The 26,316-nt window shown below is 47.4% G+C and overlaps 3 protein-coding genes and 1 long non-coding RNA gene across 10 annotated transcripts; 2 read left to right on the plus strand and 2 right to left on the minus strand.

Annotated features, from left to right (window-relative positions):
- Positions 1 to 333: 333 nt before the first annotated feature.
- Positions 334 to 14,636, minus strand: RNF168 (ring finger protein 168). Of its 3 annotated transcripts, none has more exons than XM_040074915.2 (10): positions 13,662 to 14,636; positions 9,211 to 9,354; positions 8,782 to 8,976; positions 8,405 to 8,475; positions 7,494 to 7,837; positions 6,359 to 6,435; positions 5,024 to 5,200; positions 4,051 to 4,175; positions 3,680 to 3,767; positions 334 to 3,168 (listed from the first exon to the last, which is right to left on the minus strand). In XM_040074915.2, exons 5-10 carry the CDS (start codon positions 7,792 to 7,794, stop codon positions 2,098 to 2,100), a joined length of 1,839 nt encoding a protein of 612 aa, XP_039930849.1. In that variant the 5' UTR covers positions 7,795 to 7,837; positions 8,405 to 8,475; positions 8,782 to 8,976; positions 9,211 to 9,354; positions 13,662 to 14,636; the 3' UTR covers positions 334 to 2,097. The 3 variants fall into 3 exon arrangements, with proteins under 3 accessions (XP_039930849.1, XP_039930850.1, XP_058277837.1); XM_040074916.2 differs by having other exon boundaries at positions 8,200 to 8,475; XM_058421854.1 differs by having other exon boundaries at positions 8,782 to 8,979.
- LOC120757485 (uncharacterized) lies at positions 9,326 to 13,135 on the plus strand. Its single transcript, XR_005702527.1, has 3 exons — positions 9,326 to 11,112; positions 12,003 to 12,250; positions 12,938 to 13,135. It is a non-coding gene; the product is annotated as an uncharacterized LOC120757485 (long non-coding RNA).
- Positions 14,637 to 14,765: 129 nt separating the features above from the next.
- WDR53 (WD repeat domain 53) lies at positions 14,766 to 20,311 on the minus strand. 5 transcript variants are annotated; one of them, XM_040074919.1, is made up of 3 exons: positions 20,223 to 20,311; positions 18,519 to 19,010; positions 14,766 to 16,022 (listed from the first exon to the last, which is right to left on the minus strand). In XM_040074919.1, exons 2-3 carry the CDS (start codon positions 18,993 to 18,995, stop codon positions 15,435 to 15,437), a joined length of 1,065 nt encoding a protein of 354 aa, XP_039930853.1. In that variant the 5' UTR covers positions 18,996 to 19,010; positions 20,223 to 20,311; the 3' UTR covers positions 14,766 to 15,434. The 5 variants fall into 5 exon arrangements, with proteins under 5 accessions (XP_039930853.1, XP_039930851.1, XP_039930852.1 ...); XM_040074917.1 differs by lacking the exon at positions 20,223 to 20,311 and adding an exon at positions 19,915 to 19,965; XM_040074918.2 differs by lacking the exon at positions 20,223 to 20,311 and adding an exon at positions 19,586 to 19,741.
- FBXO45 (F-box protein 45) lies at positions 20,016 to 25,175 on the plus strand. Its single transcript, XM_040074922.1, has 3 exons — positions 20,016 to 20,390; positions 20,675 to 21,031; positions 22,683 to 25,175. Exons 1-3 carry the CDS (start codon positions 20,115 to 20,117, stop codon positions 22,866 to 22,868), a joined length of 819 nt encoding a protein of 272 aa, XP_039930856.1. The 5' UTR covers positions 20,016 to 20,114; the 3' UTR covers positions 22,869 to 25,175.
- Positions 25,176 to 26,316: the final 1,141 nt, after the last annotated feature.

Genomic DNA, 26,316 nt, shown 5'->3' on the forward strand with positions numbered 1-26,316 from the left:
ACAGCCGAAATACACCCTCTAACAATGAAGATCTAAAAGAGTAAGGCAAATTGTGTTCTGGTGAAGATTATTGTGCCATGGATATGGTGAGGAATGGGATCATTTGGGGGACCTGAGGGCTTGCAGCACCCCACTTTGGACAGAGCTGCTGCTACAGGTGACAGGTTTTATACGTCTTGCAGTTAAGTTTGGGTTTTATCTAACTAATTTTTATCTAATAAAAAGACTAATTTTTAGTCTTTTTTTTTTTCCCTGAATTCTGCTTTGAAAATGGGGTTTGTTTTTTACAGGCTTACCCTGATTGGAAAGGCTGAGGGTCACCAGCATGGAAACAGTCAGTAGCTCTGCTTTAAAAAAACCCCTTTAATTAAGCTTTTTACATCATGGGTAAGACAGAAAATAATCCTAACTGTAGTAAGGATTAAAGAAAAACAGACCCATATTGAACGAAGGCTTCCAGAACAATGGCTGAGGCAGCAGGAGAAAAATCAAAGGATTTGTCACTGGTAACCTTTTGTAACTCTCAAAAAACATCTCTGAACAGAACATTTATATATTTATTTATTTATTAGCCCACCAATGATAAAGACATGCAGGCTTTGGGAAAAAAAAAACCAAAAAAAAAAAACCAAAAAAAAAACCAAACAAAACCCCCAACAATTAATAAATATTAATTGTTGGGGTTTTTGTTTGGTTTTTTTTTTTGTCTCAAGTGTGCTGGTCATGCTTTCTATAAAATTTGGGGTTTTTTTAAACTTAAACCATCAGAAGATGCTGCTGAAGAAACAAGTCTGTTGGGGATGTCCCAGAACAGAATTAAAGTCATCAATGGGGTTCAAAAAAAGGACAAAACTCAAACATTTGCTGACTAGCACACACCCTTCAGCAGTGCAGCTGGCACTTGGCTCCATTTCAAACACAGTGCAAAAGTAGCTCTGAAGAAGCAAAGAGAAGCCAAAATATGGCTTCAAAAAACAACAGATAAAACAGCAAGAAAACTTCCTCTGCATAGTACGATCTGTTTGCTTCTTCTCCAGCCTCAACTTCCTACAGGCCTCAGCACCTCCACATCTAAATTCCAATTTTTTGGAGTTATTTTAGTTTTAAACCCAACAGGAACAGTATTGAGTAGTGCCTCCAGAAATGGAGGGAAAGTTACAGGCAGGCAGGGTGAATCTCTAATTACAGTTATGTCATTACTGACAACTCCAGTTTTCAGTTGCTTCTTTCCCTTTTAACTTTCTCCATTGTACCTGGCTTCTGGAGTACTGTTTTAATCACATTCAAACCGGTTTGAGTATGAAAATTAAACAGCACTAAACATAGTAACACTATTGTACAAGAATAAAGTCGCAGAATGTTAACAGTAAGAAAACAAAAGTATCCTGTTCTTAACAACAATGGGATCTGCAGGAGGGATCTCGGGGAATTGAAGTGAATGGGAGCCCACGGCCTTGGCATCCATGGAAGATCCTTGGCTTTGGCAGTGGAGAATGACCTGTTCCTCTTTCCTGTGCCCAAGGGAGGGGTGAGCATACGAGAGGGAAAGAGCGGCTGTCTGGTTACACTCGTGTTAATGGGTGTGTGCCAACAATTCAATCCCAGAAACAGCCTAAATTCCAGGAATGTGCTTCAGTTTACAGAACAGTGGTTGTGCTGAGGGAAGCTTCAACCTTGCAGCTGACAGCCAGCTGGGAACACAAACTCATTTTTCACTTGTTTCCTCCATGCAATGTGCATCTTCTCCACGAAAGGCTTCGGATTCTCATTTTCAGATCAGATCATCAGTTATCCTTGTTTTCCAACACTACCAGTATTCATACTCCAAACCATGTGCAAGTTAGAAAATAAGAAATGCTCCGATTCCTGCAAGAAGTGCTGCAAGTGCTAGAAAATAATATTCAAGAAAAGAACAATTAAAAAAATGTTACATTCTGGAGGTGTATGTTACTAAAACTTCTCAGAACACAGCACCGCTGCCCAAAGCGGTTGCCCTCCAAAGCAACCACCCAAAACTGCTTAGGGAAGCTTTGCCTAGCACAGGAGAACATCACCACAGCTCCCATTCACACTCCACCACGTGTCCACAGCTCTGATCTACTCTGCAACAGGGCTTTTAAACATCTGCAGGATTGTCTTTTGCTTGTTCTTAGGCAGTGAACAAATATCATTTGCGTCACTGGTATTAACCACACAATTCAAAACCTTTCCTTCCTTGACGCTGGGGGATTTCACCCGGACCCTGGCAGGGGACTGCCAGTTTTCATTGCAGGAACTTCGCCGAGTCTTGTGGTGATTGGTTTCAGCCTGTGCTTTTGATCCCTTTGAGTCTTTTGCCACCTTGGCGCTTCCCTTCCTGGCAGAAGAGTCTTTCACAGACCGAGGTGGTTTGGTGCGAAGCAGATACTCATCTGGAGAGCCCTTCTGTCGGTTAAGGATCTTTTCCTCCTTGTCGAGCTCCTTTTGCAGCTGCAGAGCCAGAAGCCTGTCCTGCTCCTCCTGCCTGCGCCTTTCATAGAACTCCTGCTCAAAGGCTCTTTGTGTCTGCAACACAAAATCATTCATCTCCTCTCCTTGGTCTTCTGCACCTTCTGAAAAGGTTCTTCTCCGCTTATCAAGCATGCCCAAGTCAATCATGGCATCAGCTGGGGCCTCCAGTAACCTCCTTTTGGGAGTCTCCTTAGAGTTCTGTGGCCTCTCTGGTGTCTCTTCATTCGGGTGTCCAGTCTCCTCCCCGAGACCACGCAACACAGTCTGGCTGTCAGACATCACACAGTTCATTCCTAACTGACCAGAGGTACAAGTTTCATCAGACTTTTCAAGGTTTACCCTCTGGACATGTGTTAAATTGCCACTGTCTGACTCAATTCCATCATCATCATCTCCTTTGGATCTAAAAAGAACTGTCCTAGACCCTTCCCCTTCTGTGGTTCCATGAAGTGCATCTGGAACTTCATCTTCTAAACCATTTGGTCCTGGTGTTTTTTCCTGCTTGATGGTGGCAGTTTCACCTGAAGCTGAGGCACTGAAATAGTTCATGCATGATTCCAAAAATGAATCCTTAGCACCAGAATCTTTATTTACACTGGTCAGCTGTGGAGACAGGGTTGGCATTTCCTCTTGCTCATCCTGCAGCAGAGAACTGTTGCCTTCATTGCTGTTGGTCTCCTAAAGAAAAGGGAGACACCACTAATGAAGTACATTTATCAAAAGCCCATGGGTATGAATAAATACCAAACTCACTCCTCATGGCTGCATTGCCCCTGAGTGCTCTGGGGTAGCAACTCAGATACTTCTCTTTTTAAACAAACCTAACTGTTCAGTAATAATGAAAATATTTAAAGTAACTGCAGAAGCCCAGCTAAAGGACTGAAACCACAACTGCAACATTTTCCTCTTATCAGTGGCTCAGTCCAACTGTGCAAGCCTGCTCATCTGCTCTGGAGGCCTTACAGGAATGATCAGACAGACAGCCACAGAATGATTTAAATCAGGGTGCACCCTCTCCCAGTGGACCCCAGAAATGGGAATCATGAATGCTGAACGTAGCTCAAAAAGGGCAATACAACCTGCCCAGTGCCAATGTGCAAGGGGAATAGAGGACTGGAATCCTACAGGCAAGAGGAAAATATCCCCAAATTACAAACTGTGAAATCTATAAAAAAATTATTCCAGTTACCGCAGAGATAGAGTTGCTTCTGCCTCTTCCTGTGGCACTGGAGAATGATGCTGATCCCAGCATACCGTAACTCTTTGGAGACAGATATCTTAAAAAGAAAATGAAAGGATACCCCTTTAAACATTTTGTCCTTGGATTGTCAAGTCTTTTGCATTAGTCAAGATCTTCAGGGTCATTCTGACAAACAAAAACCAACAAGAAGGCAAGTGCTTCCCTTCTCCTCCTATAAGGAAATGTTTTAAACTTCAACACTTTACATCTGTCCCCAGTTGTCCCGGGAAGCTGGCCTACAGCATTCCAAAGAAGCAAATGGGGCAGAGGGACACTGAAACAGGCCAATAATTAAAGAAACACTTGGCTGAATCCCTTACTTCTGAATGTCTCCGGAGTTGCTTGGTTTGCTCTTTGCCTTGCCCAGGCTCAGTGGGGACGTCTGAAGGGAGAGGCTGTGTGCTGGTGACGGGCTGCCGGGCACGTGTCCCTCGGGATCTTCATTCTTCCAGACAAATAAAAACAGCATTAGGTAAAACAAAACACAACCTGCAGAAACCTCAGGGGACTACTTTGGTTTTGCTGCAGAATTAGTTACTTTTGTCCAAAGAATTCTAGAACTGTGAGTAAGGGATGGTTATGGAGAAAGAAATGTTACCTGTTCAGTACACCTTCCTGAGGGACAGGAGGCTTTGCTCAAATAAGTACATAGGTTTCATCATTGGGTAGCAAAAATTCAACTAAGCAAAACAAATTAATAAAACAAAAAAAGCCTCCAAAAGGTAAGGTACATTTTCACTGCACGTTCCTTTCTTCCAGTGCAGGTTACAGATATTAATTTTTTTCCAAAGTAGGATTTTTAAAAATGGTCTCATGCACCTTCCTGGATCCACTGAGGACAGGAGGCTTTGCACAAATAAGCACACAGGTTTCATCATTGGGTAGCAAAAATTCAGCTAAGCAAAACAAATTAATAAAACAAAAAAAGCCTCCAAAAGGTACATTTTCACTGTATGTTCCTTTCTTCCAGTGCAGGTTACAGATGTTAATTTTTTTCCAAAGTAGGATTTTTAAAATCATGAGTAAAAGGAAGCATACAACAGAAAACCAATGTTTAAAATGTTTCACAATGAAAACATGCAGCACACATGCTGGATTTCAAGTGTGTATTACACAGGCTTCACCCTCCCCCTGGCTTTTCAAAAATTAATGATCAATCAAGGCTTTAAAGTACTGGGGGGTGACAACAGCTTCTAACAACAACAAAAATAAATTTAAACTATTACGAACTTAAACATTTGCTCTCAGAAGTCCAAGTTGCTTACACTATATTGACACTCGATCCTAACTCACCAGACTGTTACTGAGCTGCCAGGCCAGCTCCTCATCTTGCTTCAGCTGCTTTTCCATCTCCCTCCGTCTCTCTTCTGCCAACCTTTGCTCCTCCTCCTCCTCTGCCAGCAGCCGCTGGATGTACTCCTCACTCGCTTTGTTCTCCTCCTGTTCGTGCGCTCGCCTTTCTGCCTCCACCTAAACCAGATGTTTGGAAAAACTCCACCTGGTTACTCCTGCAGGGCCACACTTCACACCAGCACCTCTGAGATGACACTCCTTAAACGTGAAGCATTCACTCTTCACAAAATACAGCAGTCTCAAAGATGTAAGAATCACAAGGATACTGTGTACAGAGCCTTGGGTTTGACCATAGGGAAAAACCTTGTGGTTTCTTTAAGGTCATACCATTAACCTTGCTAACCTGTAAGGTTAAACTCCATTCCCTACCTTTTCAAAGTGTTAGTAACAAAAACTAAGATCTCCAAACACATTGATCTACAGAGAAACTGGGATTAGAATTTTTTCTAAAGCTGAATGTCAGCTATCCCACAGTACTTGCTCCCACAGCACCTGCTTTTATCATTTTATCTCCCAAAGAAGGCACAACTGTCTTTTAGGAGAGTGCTGCTCTCTTGAAACACACAAAATCCAAAACAGCAGGCCAGGAATTTCAGATGTGCCTTCCTTACAGCAGACATGCTGAGAGATCAGTTACCAGCAACTCCAGGAGGAGAGCAAAGTACTTCAAGAATAAAGCTTTCTTTGGAAATTTCCCCCAGACCTCTGCTTCAGGTGCTCCTGTAATCACCAGTGAGGGGATCTCAGGGAAAGGCGCATTCCCCCATATATTTTCCAACTCTAATTCTCAATACTACTGTGTCTGAATTGGAGGAAGGATCCTTAAATAGGACAAAGTTGAGAATTATTTAAAATCTTTACTGACTTTTAAATGAGCACAGGTAACAGAAAGAACAAAGAAGAAAAGTGCTGTAGGTTCATTACTGAAGGTTATCTAATTGCGGTTCTTACTTGGAGGGAAATCAAGAAGACAAATACAAAACCAAAGCCCAAACAGTTCCAAATTTCTACATTTGCTACTTTTACATACATTGACTGAGAGATGAGGTAGGAGGCATGGATCAAGAAAACCTTAGAAATGTCACCTCATGTCATTTAGAAAAAAATACCTTCCATCAACTTAATTCATGATTCAGGAGTGACCAGTATGTTCTTGCAGCTGCAGCACCCTTTTAAGTATCTTTATTATTAAATAAAATTACAGCTGTTTGTGGGAACAATTCAAATAACTGTATACAAAGCATTTATGTTTGTTAGACGTATTTTTAGACTTACCTTACTAATCTCTGCTTCATATTCCTGCCTGAGCTCCCCAGGCTTGCACAGCTGGTGCTGCGGCTTGGGGACACAGACTCATCAAGAGGAAGGAGAGGAAAAAAACCAAAGTCAACAAACACAAAGTCATGACAGTCAACAACAAAGGATTTTAACAACAACAAAGGATTTTAACTCCATACCCTGTCATACAAATGATTTGATTTAAACCAAGTGATGTGATTTAAAAAAGAAAGGAATAAAGCAAAAAATACTGAGGAATAAAGTTTACACAGCAGAAAAGTGTGTTGCTGCAGGAACAGGCAGTGTTTCCCAAGCACTGTAAGTAAAGCAAATACAACGAAACAGGTTGCCCAGAGAAGCTGTGGCTGCCCCTTCCCTGGAAGTGTCCAAGGCCAGCTGGGTGGAGCTTGGAGCACCCTGATCTAAAGGAAGGTGTCCCTGCCCGTGGTGGGAATGGGATGAACTTTAAGGTCCCTCCCAAACCAAAACCATTCCGTCATTCATTCTCTGTTGGTACACTGACCATAATTTGTGTCTTTCACTCTTTTTCATTAAAAAGACCTCAGAACACTGCAAGTGGAACAAGCTGCCCTACTGCCAACCCACCAAAAACAACCCCCCAAGGACGCCTGCAACATCACAAACCCCAAAATCCTTCTTCAAAAAGTTAACCAGATTTCACTTCCTCCTCTCTGACACCACAATTTTCAGCTCACAGATTCTTGCATTGACTGAACCCCTGGAATTTCAACCAAATGAATTAACACCTAAAACCCTTTTAACCATTTCACTTACTTGACAGTGATAAAGAAACATACCCACAGATTCAAACACTCTGCTTGCAGATGCTACAGCTGCAAATGAGCAATGAACAAGGCCAGGCAGCCACACACCAATACCCCACACCAAAGGCATGAACCGATACCCACTGAAATGACCAGACAATGCAATTTTTATCCTCTGTACTACAAATGAAGAAGGCATTACCCATCTCTTCCCTGCCCCTTTTTCAGGAGAGCTCTGTCTCTGGCAGCAGTAACACACCTGCCTACCCACATCTCCTGATTTCCCAGCATCTGAAGACCACAGTAATTCCTGAGAGACATCCCAGGACAAGTGACATTTCACTTACTTTCCTCATCCAAATCCTGTCCGTTAATCCTCTGCTCGCATTCCTTTGGGTAATTCTTCTGAATCTTCTCCCAGAGCTCCCAGTTGATCAGAGTATTTCTGCGGGTATTGTACCGTGCCCAGGAAGAGACTCGACGCCTACAAAAGGGGCAACAAAGACTGGCCTTTTCCACTGTCATCTGGAAGCAGGAATTACAGAGGGTATGGCTGCATGGCAGTGTGACAGGCTCCACAAAGATCTCCATGCAAATTTGGCAGAGGCAGTCCGACAAGGAAAGCGGCGCCTTGGATTTCTTCGACATACTGACTTGAGGTAGAGGAACAACACTAGGGCAACATCAGGGCCTGAAAGAAAAAAGAAACATTTATGTTCTTCATGGGAAGTAAAATAAAGGAAAATACAAAACGTTTTACAGCTACTTTAAGAAAAACGTTAGTGGATTTAGAAGCTTGCTTAAGTGGTTGCTTTTGCTCAGGGCCTAAGAGATTCCTGAGGAAGAAGCAGATCTTTACAGAAGTCATGGAAAACCTGTACCAGGTTTTCCTACTGCAGTTCCCTATGAACTGTAACAGGTGCTTTGGGGATAGCAAGGAGGTGGTAAGGAGAAGGGGAAAAAGACAGTTCTTCCAGCCACCTCTGTTACTCCCCTCTTCCCCCACCACTCCCTACCTATGATAAGATATGCTGGATACGTTATTCCAGTTACCTTAACCTTCCATTCACTCATTTTTTCAGTGTATGCGCATCCTTTGAGAGCTGCTTTTGGCACAAGCTTGCTTCCAGCACGTTCTGAAGGTGAAATACATCACAGCAGAGCAGCTTCTTCCTCATTCATTCGCTTGCTTAAATTAGGACTATAAAGCTAAAATTCCTTTTTTCTTAAGATAAATGAAGAATTAAGACTTCAGCACCTTCTTGTATGACTTGAAACCGTGGAGGTCATCTGTCTCCTCACGCGATTTTTCCACTTGGCCCAGCAATACTGTGGGAGAGAAAACAAAAGACACATACAGCAAAAATAGAAACCCACTGATTTTTAAGCTACAAACTTCTTAAACAGGCAGCTTCAGAGACAGGAGGCCCTCGAAAGGCAGGCCGCCACTCCTCACAGAGAACTCGCCATGGAGACAAATACACGTTAAGGCGGGCTTTATAATTTCCGCTCTTTTTATTGACAAATTAAAATAACCTCCAGGACGTCGCCGCCCAGCGAAAAGGAGGCCCCTCGTCCCCCCCGGCCCCCGTCACCCCCAGCCCCTGAGGGGCCCGGCGAGGACTCGGCACCCACCGCTCCGGAGCCCGGGAAAGGCCGCGGCTCCCGCAATGGCGGCTGCGCTCCGCCCCTCACTGAGGAGCTGTTCCCGCCGCCCGGCTGAGGGCTCCGCCTCCTCCTCTTTCTCCTCCTTCTCCCCTTCTCCTTCCTTCTCCTCCTCCTCCTCTTCTTCTGTCTCCTCCTTCTCCTCTTCCACCTCCTCCGCCGAGCCTGCTGGGAGACGGAGGCCGTGAGCCCTGAGGGGGAAGGTGGGCTCGGCTGCCGTGGTAGGACGGGTGGGAATGGCGCTTCCCACTGCCAGAGAGCAGCGTTAGGTGGCATGTTAGGAATAATTCCTTCCCTGTGAGGGCGGTGAGGCGCTGGCCTAGGCTGCCCAGTGCCCGGCAGTGCCCAAAGCCGGGCGGGCGGGCTGGGAGCCGGGCTTTGGGCCCTGGCTGTGCTCACCTGGCCGCAGGTGCGCGGGGCACGTCCCGCCTCAGGTCCTCCTGCAGCATCTCGGCCTGCAGGTCGAACTCGTGCGCCAGCGTCTGCAGGCTGCAGTCCAGCTGCGCGAAGCGAGCCTCCAGGGACAGCAGCCTGCTTTCTACTCTGCGCCGGGGAAAACCAGAGAAAGGGAATTTCGGAAGGGTTTGGGGCTTTCTGCAGCGACATTGCATTGTGAACAGCTCCGGACCCCGTTCTGGGCCTCCTACCAAGATTGTGAGAACAAAGACCACTAAAAGTCAAGGTTTTTTGTCGCGTCTTTTTAGCCGTTTCCTGGTGCGGAGATCTTACAATACAGCTGCAAAATTAGTATGTGGCTCTCAACCATATGCATTATTAGTAGCCCAGGTTTTTCTCTTAACACTTTTTGAGGTGATCTGTGCTTTTATTTGTAATGTCATGGTGTTCTGAACCACTTTCATTTAACATTGAGCAGAACTTCTCATTACTCCTCTGGTTAAAAATTATGCAAATAATAAACAAGCCACCTGCAGTATTTTTTTTAATAGGACCGTCCTTCCGTGGAACAACTGTGATATAAACTACTTCATAGCTTGTATTTATTAATTGCTTTTTCATTATTTGGTATCTGTTGTGTTTTTCCCCACTTAAAATTGTAAATTGTAAAGATGAGGTTTTGAGTTTTATGCCAGTCCACTTTTGCTGAAGCAAACTGCCTCCTTTAAAAGAACTTGCTGTTCAAGGTACAAGGGAATGCAAGTATTTATTTTTGTACCCATTTCTCTCTTTCCTGGAGATACAGGGTGTGCTGGGCTTCTGTCACTTGTGGGTGTTTTTTGTGAAGACAGTTTTCTCCACATTTAAGACAGTTTTCTCAACATTTTCCTCAGTTACCTGATTGACATCAAGGCATGTTCCTGAGAATCTTGAGGATCTGAATGTAAATAATTCAAAGTCCCTTCCTAGATACTGAACAACTATCTCAGTACTATGCAGTCAATAGTGATTTACTAGCAGAACATCACCTATTCCTTACAGAATTTTTGGTGGTTTTTCTTTTTATTTTACTGGCAGAACTTCAGGCTGTGTAAGCTAACAATAACTACACCATCAGCAAAATATTATTACCTACATATTTTTCTTTATCTTATCTTTTTTCATTCCTAGCTTGCTCCACTGCTTCTGTTACTATTATTATTGTATTGTTTTAATGTTCAGGAAATTGAGTTCTGAATTGTGACCTACCTGTGTTAAACACTGTATTCATGTTTGTGGCCCTGTCACATGTATCTTTGGAGGAACGTTTTGTAAGGACAAAATACACAGCAGCTGATGATGATATTAAAAAAAAAAAAAAAAAAAAGGGGAGGGGGCAAAACAAAACCCTTCAAACATTTTTTCATTCTTTGACACATATCTCATGGGATTTTAATGCCTGTTGTTATAAGAGATGGACCGAAAATTCTTTTTCCTATCAGCAGCTCCTCCCTCTGCCTGCCTGCCTTTCCTCCTGCCTCCCCTTCTCCAAACCAAACCCTAGTTTGGATTCTGTCTGCAGCCGACCTGAATGAGGAGAAAATAGAAAGACTTCAATAGTGCCATATTTTACTAAGTATCCCCCACCATAATTCATTGTCTGGCCGCTTGTGCAGATCCTGGTCTAACGATTTTCTGTGGTTTCCTGAGGCTACGAGGCTTCCTCTGCAGCCTGGTGAAAGCTCATCTTACTGCGGTAGGACTCCTCTTGCTTCAGCAAGAATTTTGGGACAAAAATAGAACTTTAATTGGAAAATTAAGCTGGTGTCATGTCGAAATGTGGGGAGCTCAGAAGAACTGGAAGGATTGATGTGTCATAATTGGATCGAATCCGTCAGCAGAGAGAGAGCAAGTGCAGAAACTGAGGTGAGGTGAGTCGGGGTTTGCCGTGAGTGACTTTCAGAGCTGGGTTGTCAGATAATGAGTGTTCTTGCCGGTGAATTGCTCCCTGGTTTGCAGGTTTTTGTCATGATAAATAAGCTTCCTCATGGCCCATTCTCCAACTTCCTCCTCTACATGTAAGAGTAAAGTTATCCAAGATCTCATCACTAATGCTACTCTCAGTGCAGCAGTAGTTTCTCAGCAGTCTTCACTCCAACACTTTACTATTTGACCAGTTTTATCTCAAACACTTTTTTAAAAATTGCCTGTCTGTAAATTAATCTGCATTTTAAAGCACCTGCAACAAACATTTCAGCATTTTCCAGTTTTGGATCTAAATTGTCTGTTCAGTTATACCACGGTAGATCCATAACTGATCTCCCACAGCTGTAACTGAATTCTGGTAGACTGAGTGCTGCTGCCTCTTGATCTAAGTTTGGAATGAAAAGAGGAAGAATGCTTTCATTTCCATCATGACTTCTGAACACTTTTTCCTTTAGTGTAAGTGAAGTTACCACTAAATCAGTGACCTCCAACTCTGACTAGTGTACACACAAACCACATCCCCATTCTTTACCAGAAAGCTTTTAAAATTCCCCTCTTGTTAGCACACAGAACATACTTGGAAGCCAGGCAGTAGAAGCTTCAGCATTTCCACTTCTTTGGAAGTATGGTTCTCTGTGAAACCTTATTTCTGCTATTCAGGCATTTACAGAAAATGGTATTTTAGACCTGTCACTTGGGTTTGATTTTCCAGGCCAGTGCAGCATCCTGCACTTCTCCAAGCTCTCCCCATTCACTCACTCCATGGGCTGTTAGACACACACTTCTCCAAGCAGTTTCCCCCAGAATGAATTTTCACTTTTTTCTTTCAGGAGTTGTTTATTGTTTCTCCCTCCGGTCGGGTCTCCAATAGCTACTTTGGTGTACACCATCGTGTGAATCAGTCATACAGGCTGCGGGTGAACCAACAGTATGAACAGTATCTCGACAAGAGCAGCAGTTTCCTTCCAAGTCTGTCAGCTGTCTGTCTGTCTGTCAACACCCAATCATTCATTTCCTAAGCAGAAGCACTGCATCCCATCAGCTGTGATAGTCTTGATAGGGATCCTCTTGACTGCAGGTAAACCACAGTTGTATGTTTAACACCTGATTTGACTTTGAAATGTCTCAACACTGCATAGTTTGCCTTTAAATGTAACACATCATAGAATCTCAGAATAGCTGGGGTTGGAAGGACCTTAAAGCCCATGTCATTCCATCCCCTGCCATGGGCAGGGACACCTTCCACTATCCCAGGTTGCTCCAAACCCTGTCCAACCTGGCCTTGGACACTTCCAGGAGTGGGGCAGCCACAGCTTCTCTGGGCAACCTGTGCCAGAGCCTCACCTCCCTCACAGCAACATGAAAATCCCGATGTGAAAATCCACAGAGCGGGGACGGTATCCTGCCTGCCTCTAGCTGCTGAGAATTTCAGACCCTTTTTTGACTCTTTTTCCTGAAGAGAGATCCATGCTCATCTCTATATCTGCTCTGAGCCACCTCCATTGGCGCCTGCTGCTGCACAGCCAAAACGGACCGGTGCCAGCAGGGGCAGCTGAGGCAGGATTATTTTTCAGGAAGTCCGTGAACCTGTTGGTCACGTTCCTCTGCCAAGTGCAGGCTTTGGAAATGGAGGGTGAATCAGCGTTACCTATGTCCTGATTCTCTAGTAATGGTGATTTGCTTTCCTTAAACTTGTAAGTAAGATCCATTCTTGGGCTTTTTTTACTCATGATAACCACTTATTTCCTATCTTTGAACCCTCCAGACAGGCATGGTCTCACAAGTTCACCTCAAAACTCCAATTAGAACAGCAAGCCCAAGTTTCATAGAATCACGGAATATGCTCAGTTGGAAGGCATCCACAAGGATCCAGCTCCTGGCCCCCCTCAGCAATCCCACCCTGCGCCCGAGAGCATTGTCCAAGTGCCTCTTGAGCTCTGGCAGCTTTGGTGCTATGACATTCCCTGAGGTGCCTGTTCAGTGCCCAACCACCCTCTGGGGGAAGAACCTTTTTCTCATATCCAACCTAAACCTCCCCTGACACAACTCCATTCCCTCAGGTCCCGTCACTGGGCACCACACAGATCAGTGTCTGTCCCTCCTCCCCCCTCACGAGGAAGCTGTAAACCTCAACGAGGTCTCCCCTCAGTCTCCTCCAGGCTGAACAGACCAAGTGCTCTCATTGCCTGGTGACACTTCATGCAGCTGCAGGCTATGGGTGATGGAGCAACTGCCCAAATCCTGCAGCAAACAGCCAGAGAATGAACACCACCGTGGAGCTGATGGCTCTGTCCCTCTTTCCTCCCCAGTGAGTGAAGGAGAGATTAAGCCTGTTCACGAGCTCTGTCCTCCCTGCACACACACAACGTCTGTTGCCCACAGAAGTTTCCAGGGAAGCACAGGTTTGCTGTGCTCACGGATTGTCTGGTGTGGTGTCCCGTGCCCCAGCCCCCCGCGCCCTCCCCATCCCCTCGCGCGCCCTGCGGCACCTGTTCAGCGTCTCGTTCAGGGAGCGCAGGGAGATGCTGGCTTTCGCCATCTTCTTGGAGAACACCAAGAGAAGAAATAAAAGCTGCAGCGGGCTTGCTCCTCTCTCCTGTAGCCGGCAGCAACAGCAGGGACAGGGGATCTGAGTCCTGCAGGAGGTTGTTTGTTCCGAGGCTTTTTATAGCCTGTATATCCAAATATAGGTCATGGATGCACCAACACACGTTCATGGACGTATCACACACTGAACCACAGGGCCCGACCCGACCCCTTCCTCTGCCCCACTGATCCCCTGTTTCCATAGATAAACTAATTCACAGGTAACACAAAAGGGAGCAACTACACTTTTCTTCTTTTTTTTTCTGCTGTGTTTTGGCTTTCATTTGCTGTTATGCCCACCAGATCATGTCTTGGGCCAAAGCCTCCTGCTGGGAAAGGCTGTACAAGCAGATTGCCTTTGATTTTTGGTTTTTTTTTTAATTAAAAAGGTACGAAGGTAAAATCTGATTTGGACGAGAATGAGTTGTGTTTGGTGGCAGGGAGCTGTTTTGAGCAAAACCAAGACAGTTGGAATCTCTTCTATAACAGGTGGAGAGAGGCAGCACAACCAGATAATGGTTTTCTGGAGCCGGATATGTAAAAAAAAGAGCTGGAAAATTTTCCATAATAATATGGGTCTGGTAACAGCCCAGCTGGTGAAATACTGCAGCACAACCGCTCCACCAGTGCAGGAGGTCGTCAGCCTGCACTAGGAATTCAGTTCTATGGCAGGATAAGGACAGCTCAGGAAAAAAAAAAACCTTTTTTTTTAATTATTTGCCTACTTCATGGGAAATCCAGCATGAACATGAACTGAACATGCCCAGAGCTGCAGCATTTCCACTTCGGTCTTCCTACCTTCAATTTGCAAACAAAGGGAAGCTTCTAGCAAGCCAAGCTCTGCTCATTGTGTTTCAAAGTTTTGGGAAGACAGGAAGTATTTGAGTAAGGAGAAGCTGTGCCTTTGGCCCTTCGTATTCCCTCTGTGATGGGGGTACAAGACACTTTTTGACACAATTTTGTATAAGTCTGGCACTATTAGAGTGAGTCTAAGGACAAGGGAACAGTGAGAGAGAAAGCATTTATTAAGACAAGTGTAATAGTCCTTATTCCCTGGGATACACAACTAACTGACAGCTGACCCAGCAAACAGGTGTAACAGCTCCCCTGCTCCTCCTTTTGCTGCAGTGAAAAAGTTCAGTTGGCAACCACAGGGAAACCCGTCTGATTACTCATTAATTGATGCACCTCTAGTCTATGCAGCTGCTGACAGGGTGATGAAAACCAGATTCCACCATGACCAGTTTAAGCCAACTGGGACACAGCTTCATGGGAAAAGTCACACAGAGCACCGCAACAGCCCTAACCACACAGAGCTGAGCCAGCGACAGCCCTGCTACTGCTCAGCAGCCTCACTTAGCATTGTGGGTGTCTCTTCAGCACTAATTTTCTCCTCCAGCCTTAATTACATCAGCTTAGCCATGAACTAATGTTACCCCTAAATATAGAGACCCGTTTCACTTAAATTCAAGCAGCAAACTGCCAACCCTGCAAAAGACAGTGGCTGTGAACGTAACAGCCACAGAGAACCAGCATGAGGCCAGGGACATCATGAGTGCACAGCAAATCCCTTCCCAGGGACCCAGAGGGGTTCACTGTCCAGTTCACTGTCACTGGATGTAACTGGCTCTGAGAAGTGGTTTTGTTCCCCAGACTTCTGTAAACACCTGGGTGCCTTAAGGTTCTGGCAACAGATAGGCTGATACCGAGCTGGTCTGGTCAGCAACCAACACTCTCCTGGAGCCTTTGATCTCTGCACACGAGAGCCAGTTCACCTTCTCTCCGTGCTCAATGCTGAGCTTTGGCACTACTCCAGGGTGTTCATTTGAGGCCACTTTGTTGAGCTTCCCATCTTTTCTGCCAGAAAGAGCTGCTTGGCCCTTCCTCCTGTGCAGAGATTTTGCCGGACTTTTCTGCTGCTTCCCGACGTTGCTGCTGATATCCCACAGCAAGACCTTCCCGTCGTTTCCTCCAGACAACAACCAGTATGCCTCTGGCATAAAGAGCACCTGTGAGACTCCCAGGCTGTGAGCCTGGAACTCCAGCTCATGTTCAAACCTGACACCGGTGACTCGGAATATTCTGACTTTACCGTCCTGAGCTCCGCAGCCGAAGATGTTGCCGCAAGAGGCGACGGACAGGGAATGCGCGAGCGGCGGGTTGAAGAACTGCCCAGCTGACTGAGAGCTCTCTTCCTCCGTGTCACACTCCTGCAGGTTCACGGTCCACAGGGGACGAGCTTTCTGCAGGTTCCACAGCATCACCTGGAAAAAAAAAAATAGGCTGAATCAATGATTTGCGTGTTTTACTTCAAATCGGAGCTTTAATAGTAAAATAAGCAATCACACTTCTTGCCCTAGCAGAGCAAAGGCTGTGCATGACTCCACGAGGTATAAAGCCTGTGGTGAGGAGTGGTTAAACTTGCCCGAATAAATGTAGCAAATCTTTCTGGCCTGCTTTCCAAACCCCCACCACCATACTCTGCAGTCAATGACTCAGACCTTTAGACCACGAAAGAGACGCAAACACTTCTCTAAAAGCTTTTACATTCATCCCAGCAGTAGTAATCATGATGTACTGCACATCAATTATTGAGAAGGAGGGACACGGAAATGCTAGCAGTGAATAGAGATCATTATCTTCTGGATTTCTGTCTCTGCTACTTGGCCTAAAATAGTCACTTCCATGAATGTGTCTGAAAAATAAGAGAGCAAAAGGAAAACAGTAGTTGAGGCTGTGGTTTTTAGACAGGCATATTTGTATTTATTTTTATATCCAGTGAGTAGATCTGATTTGTGCTATGGAGTAGGGCATGCTTTACCTGCTGAGATGGGGCGGGTCGTGCTTTTAGACTTTCTTTTCCAATGCCACCCCACCTCCAAGTCCCCAGTGAAGAATCCTGTGTCTCCTGTATAGCAGTTCGAGCACTGCAGATTTATACTGAGCCAAATAAAAATAATGCTCTCAAGACTTTTGTAGGATCTGAATTCACAATGAGCATTCTCAAGGCGAACAGATCAAAAAGCACGAGTCAGTCTAATGCAGCACTGGTGTACCGTTTGCTTCATTTTGTTATTAATAAAAATACTCCTTCAGTATAATCACCAATAAGAAGTACAGGAGTCTTTAAATTTAGTTCATAAAAGACCCTGGCTCTGCATATCTGGAATCCAAATCACACTAAAACAACTGAAATACATTTCTTGTCACTTTCCTGTTCAGTGACCGCTGTTGCTGCTGCACTTAAACTACATCCACAGCAACAACTGTGATTTACTGTAAATCAGAGGGGCTGGGTGATGCTTACAGAAAATACTCCTGTTTTCATCACAGACAGCATTGCAACAGCCTGATGAATCGAATCCAACAACTGCTGACAACTTTCCTGCAAACTAAGTATTTTCTGTCCTCTTGGTATTTTCCCTGCTTCATTGGAACTCCTGAAAGAACTCCAGCAACCTAAATTTCAATTCTCATCAGCCACAGCTTCCCCGAGGGTTTGACAAGCCCAGAACATGTAGAGCTCATAACCTGTCCAAAGGCACGGTGCAGCACAGAGCTCCAGAGTTCTGCAGCTGAGCTCTCCTTCGGGAAATGATGTATCTTAAACGCAGCCTCAGTGCAGAATGGTGCTCCTTTCATTGTACAAAAACACACTAATGAAATCCTGTTTTGGGATACTGACTTTCACCTAAACCCCGACCTGCTGAGCTACAGTAAATGAAAGTAATACTCAAAAGTCACAAAAAATAATCAGCTCACTTACACCTAGTTGTACACAAATGTTTACAATTCTGATAAAAAGTTTCCAGCCACAAGCTCGTGTATCTGCATTTTAGGGACCTGAATTAAGCCAGCTGAGAGACTGAGTGTTTACTCCTCCCAGACGGGATCTATCATCATGGCTTTAACACAGAAAAATACTAAATACACAATTTATACTAAATATCAGCACATACTTGTTCAAATGGGTGTGAGATGTACTTTGGTTTCAGGAACACAGGGTGAAACTGCTCAACGCTGTCACACAAACTTCACCCTGATGCCGCTGGAACCACAGAAACCTTCGAGAAGTGACAGTTTTCATATTGGGCTAAACCAGGAATGTGGTCAGACCTCAACCACTGGAAAGAAATTACTGAAAAAAATATCTGTTCTGGGTGGCCAACTCTGCACTTAACTCCCAGCAGGGCTCTTCTCAGAATGCAAAGGACAAAGTTTCCTCTTGATGAGGATAGAAGAGTTTAAAAGGCAAAGAACAATTCATGCATCCGAGATGCTAATAAAACAAAGGATACGTTATACAAATCATTTGCCCTCACAGTGATATGTTCCACTGAGAAAGATGCTGCTCTATCTGCCTGCCTCAAGCACTGTGCCTTTTTGTCACCATCCTTTGCACCTCATCTGCAGCCACGACTGATCCTTGGGGACAGCTGCTGGTATTGCTCAGTCCAACAAAGAGCTAATATGGCAGGAGTGAGCTTTGCAGTGTACTCTGATTTCCCCTCACCCCGCTCTTGAATTGTAAATGTTAAGGAAGATAAAAACAGGGGCAGAGGCTGCTGATTAGAATATAGCACAAACAGCCCCCAACACTTAGGTTTTGGGCCAAAACTACTTCAGAATAGTGAGGGAGCTTTCCAGTGACTGCAGGCTGAACACCTTCACGCTCGGTGAAAGTCCGTGGGTGCTTCACTACACAGGTGGGTAATTACTGTTTCACTTCTCTAATAACCCTGCACGTGTATGCAAATCACCTGCATGTCCAGTCCACAGGAAACCAGGCTTTGAGGGCGCTGAGGCCGGAAGGCAACAGACGAGCAGATGTTGGAGTGTCTCAAGGACCGGCTGACTTTCTGGCTTTCCAAGTCCACAACCTTTATCGCCCCCGAGTCATCGGCCGCGGCCAGGAAGCCGTCGGTGTCGTTCAGGGAGAGGCAGTTGATCTCCTCCTCGTTCACGTGGAAGCGCTGCAGGGGCTCCTGCAGGGAGCGGACATCCAGCACGCTGATGGTTTCCCCGTGGGAGGCGTACAGCGTGCCGGGCCGGCGGGCGGAGAACACCACCGAGGTCACGTCCTCCGCCTGCGGGAGCCGCAGCTGAGCCACGGGCGAGCCTCCCCCATCCCAGAGCGCCAGCTCGCCCCGCTCCGCGCCGGAGGCCACCAGCCCTTCCGCGCTCACGTCCAGGCACAGGACGGAGGAGGAATGGCCACCATTCCACTTCGCTGCCATGCTTCAGAGACGCCCCTGAAACAAACGAAAACAAGCCCTGAACGTGCTGGTCTCGTTGCAGCAGAAACTTATCAAGCAACAAGACCATCCTGCGAACTGTTTGAAACTCCAGTGTCCAATTTAAAAAGGGCACCTCGACGGCTCAGCTCAGTACCCAAGTGGAGCCTTTCGCTCAAACAGCAACGATACCGGGCACAGACCGGTCTTTCCCAACCTAAATGATACAAGGAGTCTTTTTAAAATAAGTTGTTCTAATTTAAAACAGGTTGCAACACATTTAATTGGCGCTCAGAGCACACCCATGGCGCTCACCAGCCTTACCCCTCCCTGGTGTGACTGCCAGAGCGGCCTGTGTCACAGCACTGCGTAGGGAAGCCCATCAGCAGAAAATAAAGCAAAGGGCAAAAAAGGGCAGCACAAAAGTGCTGGAGGGACTGGGATGCTGCCGGGAAAAGGAGAGAGGCACATGGGGTTGTGACAGCCCAGCAGCCGCCTCGCTGCCTTAAGGCCCGTGCATTTATTTAACTATTGGGCAATAAACGGCTCGTTTCTAGTGTTTTTACTTTTTTTTTTTTTTTTCCCTTTTTTACCATTTTACGTTTTCCATGTGATTTTTGTTGACTCAGATCTAAAGAGCAGCCAGAGCCCATTCATTCCATCAGAGGAATAACACTACAGAGAGGGCCGACACCTTCGCCGCGGCTCGCGTCGGGGCAGATTCGCGGCCGCCGGTCCCCGGTGGCCCAAGTGAGAGCGGTTCCCTGCCACCTCCCAGGCCCTACGGTAGCTGGGTCCGACCGACCGCCCCCCGCCCCGGCAGGCCCGGCCCCAGGGCCGCCCCCCGGCCCGGCCCCGCGGGGCGCGGCGCTGCCGGGGCCGTCCCGGGGGGCTCGGGAAGCGCGGGGGTCTCCGCTCTCACCTCAGCTCCCCTCAGCTCCGCCGCGCTCCCCCGCGCTCCGCTCGGCTCCGCCGCCGCCCCCGCCCCCGCCGGCCCCCCGAGCCCGCCGCGCAGGCGCGGGGCGGTGCCCGCGGCCGAGATGGCGGCGCCGCGCGCCCCCGCGCCGTGAGGCCTCGGGCGGCCCCGGCCACAGCGGGCGGGCGAGGGGAGCGCGGGGGGCGATGGCGGCGGGGCCCGGCCCCGGGCCCGGCCCCGGGGCGGCCGCGGCGTCGTGGGGAGGGCCGGGCTGGCGGCTGCCGGGGCGGGTGCTGGAGCTGGTGTTCTCGTACCTGGAGCTGCGGGAGCTGCGGAGCTGCGCGCTGGTCTGCAAGCTGTGGCACCGCGTCCTGCACGGCGACGAGAACAGCGAGGTGTGGCGCAGCCTGGCCGCCCGCTGCCTGGCCGAGGAGGCCCTGCGCACCGACATCCTCTGCAACGTGCCCACCTACAAGGGCAAGGTGAGGCCGGGACCCCCCGAGCCCCGGGGACGCCCCCCACCCCGCCGGGCCGCCCCTTCACCGCCTCCCCCGGCGCTTGGGGACACCCCCACGGCCCTCCGGCCCACCCGCCATTGGGAACGAAGGGGGCGGGAGGCTGGGGAACACGACGGGGTTTTATCTCCTGGAACCACAATGGCTTGGGTCGGAAGGGACCTTAAAGCTGCCGGGGGCAGGGGCACCTCCCATTAGACCGGGCCGCTCCTAACCCCGTCCATCTCCCCCACCCACCTTCTTTCGCCCAGGTCCGTGCCTTCCACCACGCCTTCAGCACCAACGACTGCTCGAGGAACGTCTACATCAAGAAGAACGGCTTCACGCTGCACCGCAACCCCATCGCGCAGAGCACGGACGGGGCGCGCACCAAGATCGGCTTCAGCGAGGGCCGGCACGCCTGGGAGGTGTGGTGGGAGGGCCCGCTGGGCACCGTGGCTGTCATCGGCATCGCCACCAAGCGCGCCGCCATGCAGTGCCAGGGCTACGTGGCCCTGCTGGGCAGCGACGACCAGAGTTGGGGCTGGAACCTGGTGGACAATAACTTGCTGCATAACGGGGAGGTGAACGGCAGCTTCCCCCAGTGCAATAACGCGCCCAAATACCAGGTGAGGGGGCTTGGCGTGGGCTGGGGGGGGGTGCTGGCTATCCTTCGCTGTCCCGGCTGGCTGCTGCATTGCTCCTAAGAGGCCCTCGAAGGTCTCTTTGCCTTCCCTGCAGAAGGCAAAAGATTCCACCTTGTGCACCTTTCCCCCCCTTCATTTACTTCTTCTGCAGGCTGCACCTGTCTGGTGTTCAGTGCACCTGACCCTGGGCTGTTTCCACACTTTTATCTGAAACACCTGTACTGTGGGTGTCTGCTTAGACATCGTGGTGCTTTTTGGAATAGAACCTGAAAAGACTGTTGTAGCTTTCTGAAGTAGCGATTTGCCCCACAGCAAGGTGAATGTCTGAGGGCTTGTGCCCCTTTGTTGTCTGCCAAGGTGTGCTGAAGTTAGTGCTTAGGTGGGAGTCTTCATCCAAAAACCTGCAGGAGGGCTGATGGCTGCTGCTTTGCTCATTGGCCACCTTCCCGTGGGTGACATCCCTTATCTGGGATCTGATGTTCAGATAACTTCAGGGTATTAAAGAGCAGAGGCCACGCCACCTTTTTGTCCTTACAGAAGTGCTTATCTTGTCGTTCTGCCTGTTCGCACAACTGCCTTTTCACTACTGGATTTGCTTGTGTTACAACTTAAACTGGATCATTGTCATTTCAATCTCATAGTCAGAGAACAGGTTAGAAAGGACTTTAAAAATAATCCAGCCAGTGCCGTGGCTTTGTACTGGCTTACATTTCACTTGGGCGTGAAGATCTGTGCAGTACCTTGAATCTGATACTCCTGAATTCTGTGTGAAAGTTCTAATCGGTGATCCTTTGGTGTATTTTGTGTTTATTAAGACATGTGCAGTGATCTGCTCATAGAAAACGTGCTTAAAGGAAACACATGTGTGTGTTAGTGTTGGCTTGAAGAAATTCCCAGTGCTGGGGCTGGCTGGAGAGGAGTCAGGAGTCTGTGTTGTGTCTGCTGTGCCCGTGGCTGTTCTCTGGAACTTGATGTCTGAAATAATGAGTGCTGGATAAATGCAGAGATCTCTGGGCCTGCCTGGATCCAGGGCTCCTGCTGTGGTCAGTGTTGGTTTCACTTGTGTGTATGTGTATATATATTTTTAGGGTTTTCATTTTACATTTTGTACTGAAATTTCCTTTTACCTTGGTGAGTGAACACCTCTGTCAGTAACAACACCTGCATATTAGTCTATTCTGGGATTTTTTTGTAGGTGGCACTTGCCTTTCTTAACTCCATTGTCTTTAAAAATGCTCCTCACAGAGCAGTTCTGCTCAGCGATAGCAGGAGCTGAACACAGAGTTCAGGTAACTTGGAGCCCAAATTGCAAAGATTCCAAAGCTCTGCAGTATTTCCAAGGCACACAGCACGTGGTGCCTGCTCTCAGTGCTCTCACAGGTTCATATGGGAAGGGTCATGGTCATTATCATAAACAGCTGGTGGGTGCAGGCTGTACTCAGCTACAGCCTGAGAGATACTCAGGATCGTGGTGAAATTGAGAAATTCCCATCATAAGAGCGATCAATCACGAGACACAGCCCTGCTTTGAAATTCTCTTCTGCATTACACTTTGCATCATTTTTGTTTCCATCTGAACATGCTGGCTCTTTCTGTGTGTTATTTTTACTCCCCCTCCCGTCTCTGTTTCCAGATAGGTGAAAGGATTCGAGTTATCCTGGACATGGAAGACAAAACATTAGCGTTTGAGAGGGGCTATGAGTTCCTGGGAGTTGCCTTCAGAGGACTGCCAAAAGTTTGCCTGTATCCAGCAGTGTCTGCTGTGTATGGTAACACAGAAGTGACTTTGGTCTACCTGGGAAAGCCTCTGGATGGATGACGTGGATTGTTTCGCTGGGACGTCGAGATGTGGATGTTTGGGAGGAGAAATCTGCATGTTGGTTAGAGGGAAAAGTGTATTAGAGGAAAAAACAACGAAAAAGTGTGGGCGTGTGTCCAAGAGCCATCGAGGGAACCACGTGGAGTTTGGAAACGGAGGACCAGCCGTACTTCAGAAATTGTGTTACATTTCCTCTTTCTACCAGGCCAGAAAAATCCTCAGGGCTGCAGTTGATTGAGTGGGAAGCTGACACGTGCATGTTGCAACAGATTTTATTGCTAAAATGGCAGTGTGACCTCAAACATTTAAGAAAGGACTTTATACAAAAATGCTTGAGGAAATTACCCTGGGATTTGTAAGTGGCGTGTTTTGTGAGAGACTCCCATTTCCAAGCTGCTTGTTCCTTCCTTTCCTCCTTGGGGCCAGCGTGGGGGCTGGAGCAGAGCGGGGCTTTGGGGGTATTTACAGTTTTTAGTGTCCTGACAGGCACGGTCTGTGCAACTGCCCTTCTCTGGTATAACCATACAACACAAGTGCAGCTATTTTTAAGTGTATTTTAAGGATTGTATATAAAGAAAACGTTGAAAAGAACAGTTAAAAGAAAGGGTTTGCTTTATTCTAACTGGGACAGAATTTCTTAAAGGGAAAAAAAATCACCCGCCCCCCCCTCCCTGGCACCAGAACACGCACCTGGGACAGGTGTACAGCCTTCATGTCAGTGCAGTTCTGTTGTAATGTGTTTTGGGATGCTCTTGTGGAGTGCGGTGCTACTTTGGGTTGTTCCCTGTGAAAGTTTCCATGGCTTCAGTGCCAGGTTTGTTCTCTGTAGGAAACACAAACGTTTTCCCTGCGAGTTTCCTTTCACCAGAACTTGCGCTCCCCTCGGGGAAGGAAGGCTGAGCACAGCCCTGAGCTTGCCTTCCTCTCCACATCAAAAATGCCACCTTTTCAGAGCATTCTCTCACTTGCTAATAATCACTGTTGTGAGATGTCTCAACATAATGTGGAAGGAGCATTGGGCTTCTGCAGCCAGACCTTACTTTCAGCTTCAGTGGCTTTATAGAGCTTTAAGGCTTGCCTGAACCTTTCTTAACTGAATCAAAGCCCCCAGTACCCCAACATTCACCTGTCCAGGACTAGTACAGCTCACACCAGCCCTTTGATGGGGGTTCTGGATCACAGTCAATGTTTGTGCTCTTCACTGATTTTCTCAAAGCCATGTCCAGACCCCCCAGGTGTGTCCATGCACTGGCCTGTGCAGGCTGGGAAGCTGCCAGGTGTAGTGAGGAGGGAATTCCTGGTGAAACCACTGTCCTGTGAGGCTGGAAGGTCTGCAGGGAGCCCTAGGAGGGCCCTTTAACAGGGCAGGGAGGCTGTGAGCCCCATGGCTGGCTCGTGGCTGGTTTCATGCTGGTTGGCATCTCCCAGAGCTGCCTGAGCTGTTTCAGAGCTGCTTTTTGGAGAGGGAGAAGGAAATGTTTATACAACCTCTCAAAACCCCCCTTTTTTTTTGTTTTGTTTTGTGTTGGAGAATGTGAGTTGCTTTGTATCAGACACTGGCAATTCTCTGAGCATGGAAGAAAGAGGAATTTCTCTTGGACTGTTGCTTATCCCTCTCCCTGTTCCTCAAGGGGCTTTGCCTTGGAGTGCTTTTGGCCAGGTAGATCATGAGGTTCTGCCCTGGAACTGTGTAAGTTGTTACCATTCAAAGGATTTAAAAGTATTTATTTGTTTTGTGTGTTCATTGCTGGAAGGCAAATCAAGGTCTGTTCCTCTTGCTGCGGCAGACAGAATGTGCTGTGAGCAGTGGAGGTGTTTTAGGTGGTGCTGAGAACAGCCAAATGAAGGATGTGGGATGGGCATCCGAGTACCTCCCGGACAAATCTGTTACAGGCATTGATTGTACTGGACTGTAAAGTGTCTGCAGAGCAGAACCGTGGAGCACAGAGTTGGGGATAAAGGAAACAAAACCCTGCCCAGTTTAGGAAAATGAACAGTCCCCAGGATGAATGTATTCTCAGTGCAGTGCTGAAAGACGCAACCTCTGCGGTTGCCCATGATCCAGTTAGAGGCAAGGAAACCCTGAGAATTCCACGGAGTTTTAATCACAAATTCAGATTGATTCCCATTCTTCAGACTGCATCTTGCCCTCTAAATAATTTCCCTCTAAATCAGAAGTGCTGAAAGTTGAACATTCCTTAAGGGTGGGTTTGGGCGGACTCACTTGTGTAAGATTATAACTTATTCCTGGAGACCAATGCTGGCTGTACAAAATATTAAAATAAACTCTGCTATCATTCAGAAGGATCTGTCGGTGTGAACTGTTGGAATGGCATCTGCAGAATCCCACAGATGGGAAGAAGGGAGTTGCAGTTTGGTTCCCCAAGAGGACAGAGGCATTGGGGCTGTGTGATCTGCTGTGTGACTGCTGGGGATTAAAAAAGAGTCTGAGTGGTTGAGGAAGGCTTGGAAACTCAGGGATCTGATAGCTGTGCTTGGGAAATTGCCTCCTGTGAAACAGGGATTCTCACTTGTGGCTCTGGGAAAGGCATTCCTGCCTTTGGAATTGGGGTGCTGTGGTCACTGCCCCGCTGCTGCACCAGGGGGTCTCCTTCCCCCTCAGCTTCTTCCTGTGTCCTTAGCTTTCCCTATAGAAGTTCAATATTTCACGATGCTTTTAGGAAGGAGTATTGTGGTTTTGTGCTCCGAGGCACTTTCCAAACTCTCTGCACCGAGAGTTTGCTTTTGAGCAGTAAATCTTGGCTAACACCTTGAGGAGCAGAGAGGTTTGGTGCTGGCTGGCAAAGAAGGCAGAGTAGGTTTTTTCAGGCTGAGGTACCTCAGGATCAGCTGAGCAATTGTTTGGGGTATTTTTCCTGCCCTGACAAGGGATTTAAGGGCTTTGGTCAGTGGGAGCATCAGGTGTTCACAGCCATAACAGAAATCAGTTGGGTTAACGGGTCTTGGCTTCAGAATCTTACAGGATTTTGGAATAAGTGAGTGTTTTATCTGTCATTTTAATAAAATTCAGAATTCCTTGTGGTTTGAGTGTGCTGTGAGATCTGTTGGGAGATGAACAGTTAGTCCTCTGTCCCTGCCATGTCTCTGAGGAGGTGAGGAGCTCGGTGTGGTCACGAGTTTGGGGGCAGAGGCTGTTCTTGGCCGTGGTGGTGCCTCGTGTTGGCCCTAAGCCGATTTTGTGCGACTCCTCAGGTGCCGCTGACAAACATAAATTGAGATGGGGTGGGAAACTCCCTTCTGGAAAACGCTTTTCTCCCAGTGAGAGGCTGCAGCAAGCACATTTTTGGGAGCCCTGTGCCCCTTCCGCTGGCACAGGCCCCTGGGTGCTGTCCCTCCTGGGCACGTTTCAGGTGACAAAGCCAGGCAGGAGCAGATGGCCCCGGTGTGGCTGTGCTCTTCCCTGCCTGCCAGAAATCCAACTTTTCTC

Source organism: Hirundo rustica, chromosome 10, assembly GCF_015227805.2.
Source record: "Hirundo rustica isolate bHirRus1 chromosome 10, bHirRus1.pri.v3, whole genome shotgun sequence".
NCBI lineage: Eukaryota > Metazoa > Chordata > Aves > Passeriformes > Hirundinidae > Hirundo > Hirundo rustica.

What these genes read in the sequence shown, in the direction of transcription:
- RNF168 (XM_040074915.2), bottom strand. Translation starts at nt 7,794, where the DNA reads ATGTCGAAGAAATCCAAGGCGCCGCTTTCCTTGTCGGACTGCCTCTGC. An exon ending in ACAGGATTTGGATGAGGAAA is followed by an intron (nt 6,436 to 7,493) that starts GTAAGTGAAATG and finishes CCTCTTGATGAG; the next exon opens with TCTGTGTCCCCAAGCCGCAG. An exon ending in ATGAAGCAGAGATTAGTAAG is followed by an intron (nt 5,201 to 6,358) that starts GTAAGTCTAAAA and finishes CATCTGGTTTAG; the next exon opens with GTGGAGGCAGAAAGGCGAGC.
- FBXO45 (XM_040074922.1), top strand. Translation starts at nt 20,115, where the DNA reads ATGGCGGCGGGGCCCGGCCCCGGGCCCGGCCCCGGGGCGGCCGCGGCG. An exon ending in TGCCCACCTACAAGGGCAAG is followed by an intron (nt 20,391 to 20,674) that starts GTGAGGCCGGGA and finishes TCTTTCGCCCAG; the next exon opens with GTCCGTGCCTTCCACCACGC. An exon ending in ATAACGCGCCCAAATACCAG is followed by an intron (nt 21,032 to 22,682) that starts GTGAGGGGGCTT and finishes CTCTGTTTCCAG; the next exon opens with ATAGGTGAAAGGATTCGAGT.
- WDR53 (XM_040074919.1), bottom strand. Translation starts at nt 18,995, where the DNA reads ATGGCAGCGAAGTGGAATGGTGGCCATTCCTCCTCCGTCCTGTGCCTG. An exon ending in CCTGTGGACTGGACATGCAG is followed by an intron (nt 16,023 to 18,518) that starts GTGATTTGCATA and finishes TTTTTTTTCCAG; the next exon opens with GTGATGCTGTGGAACCTGCA.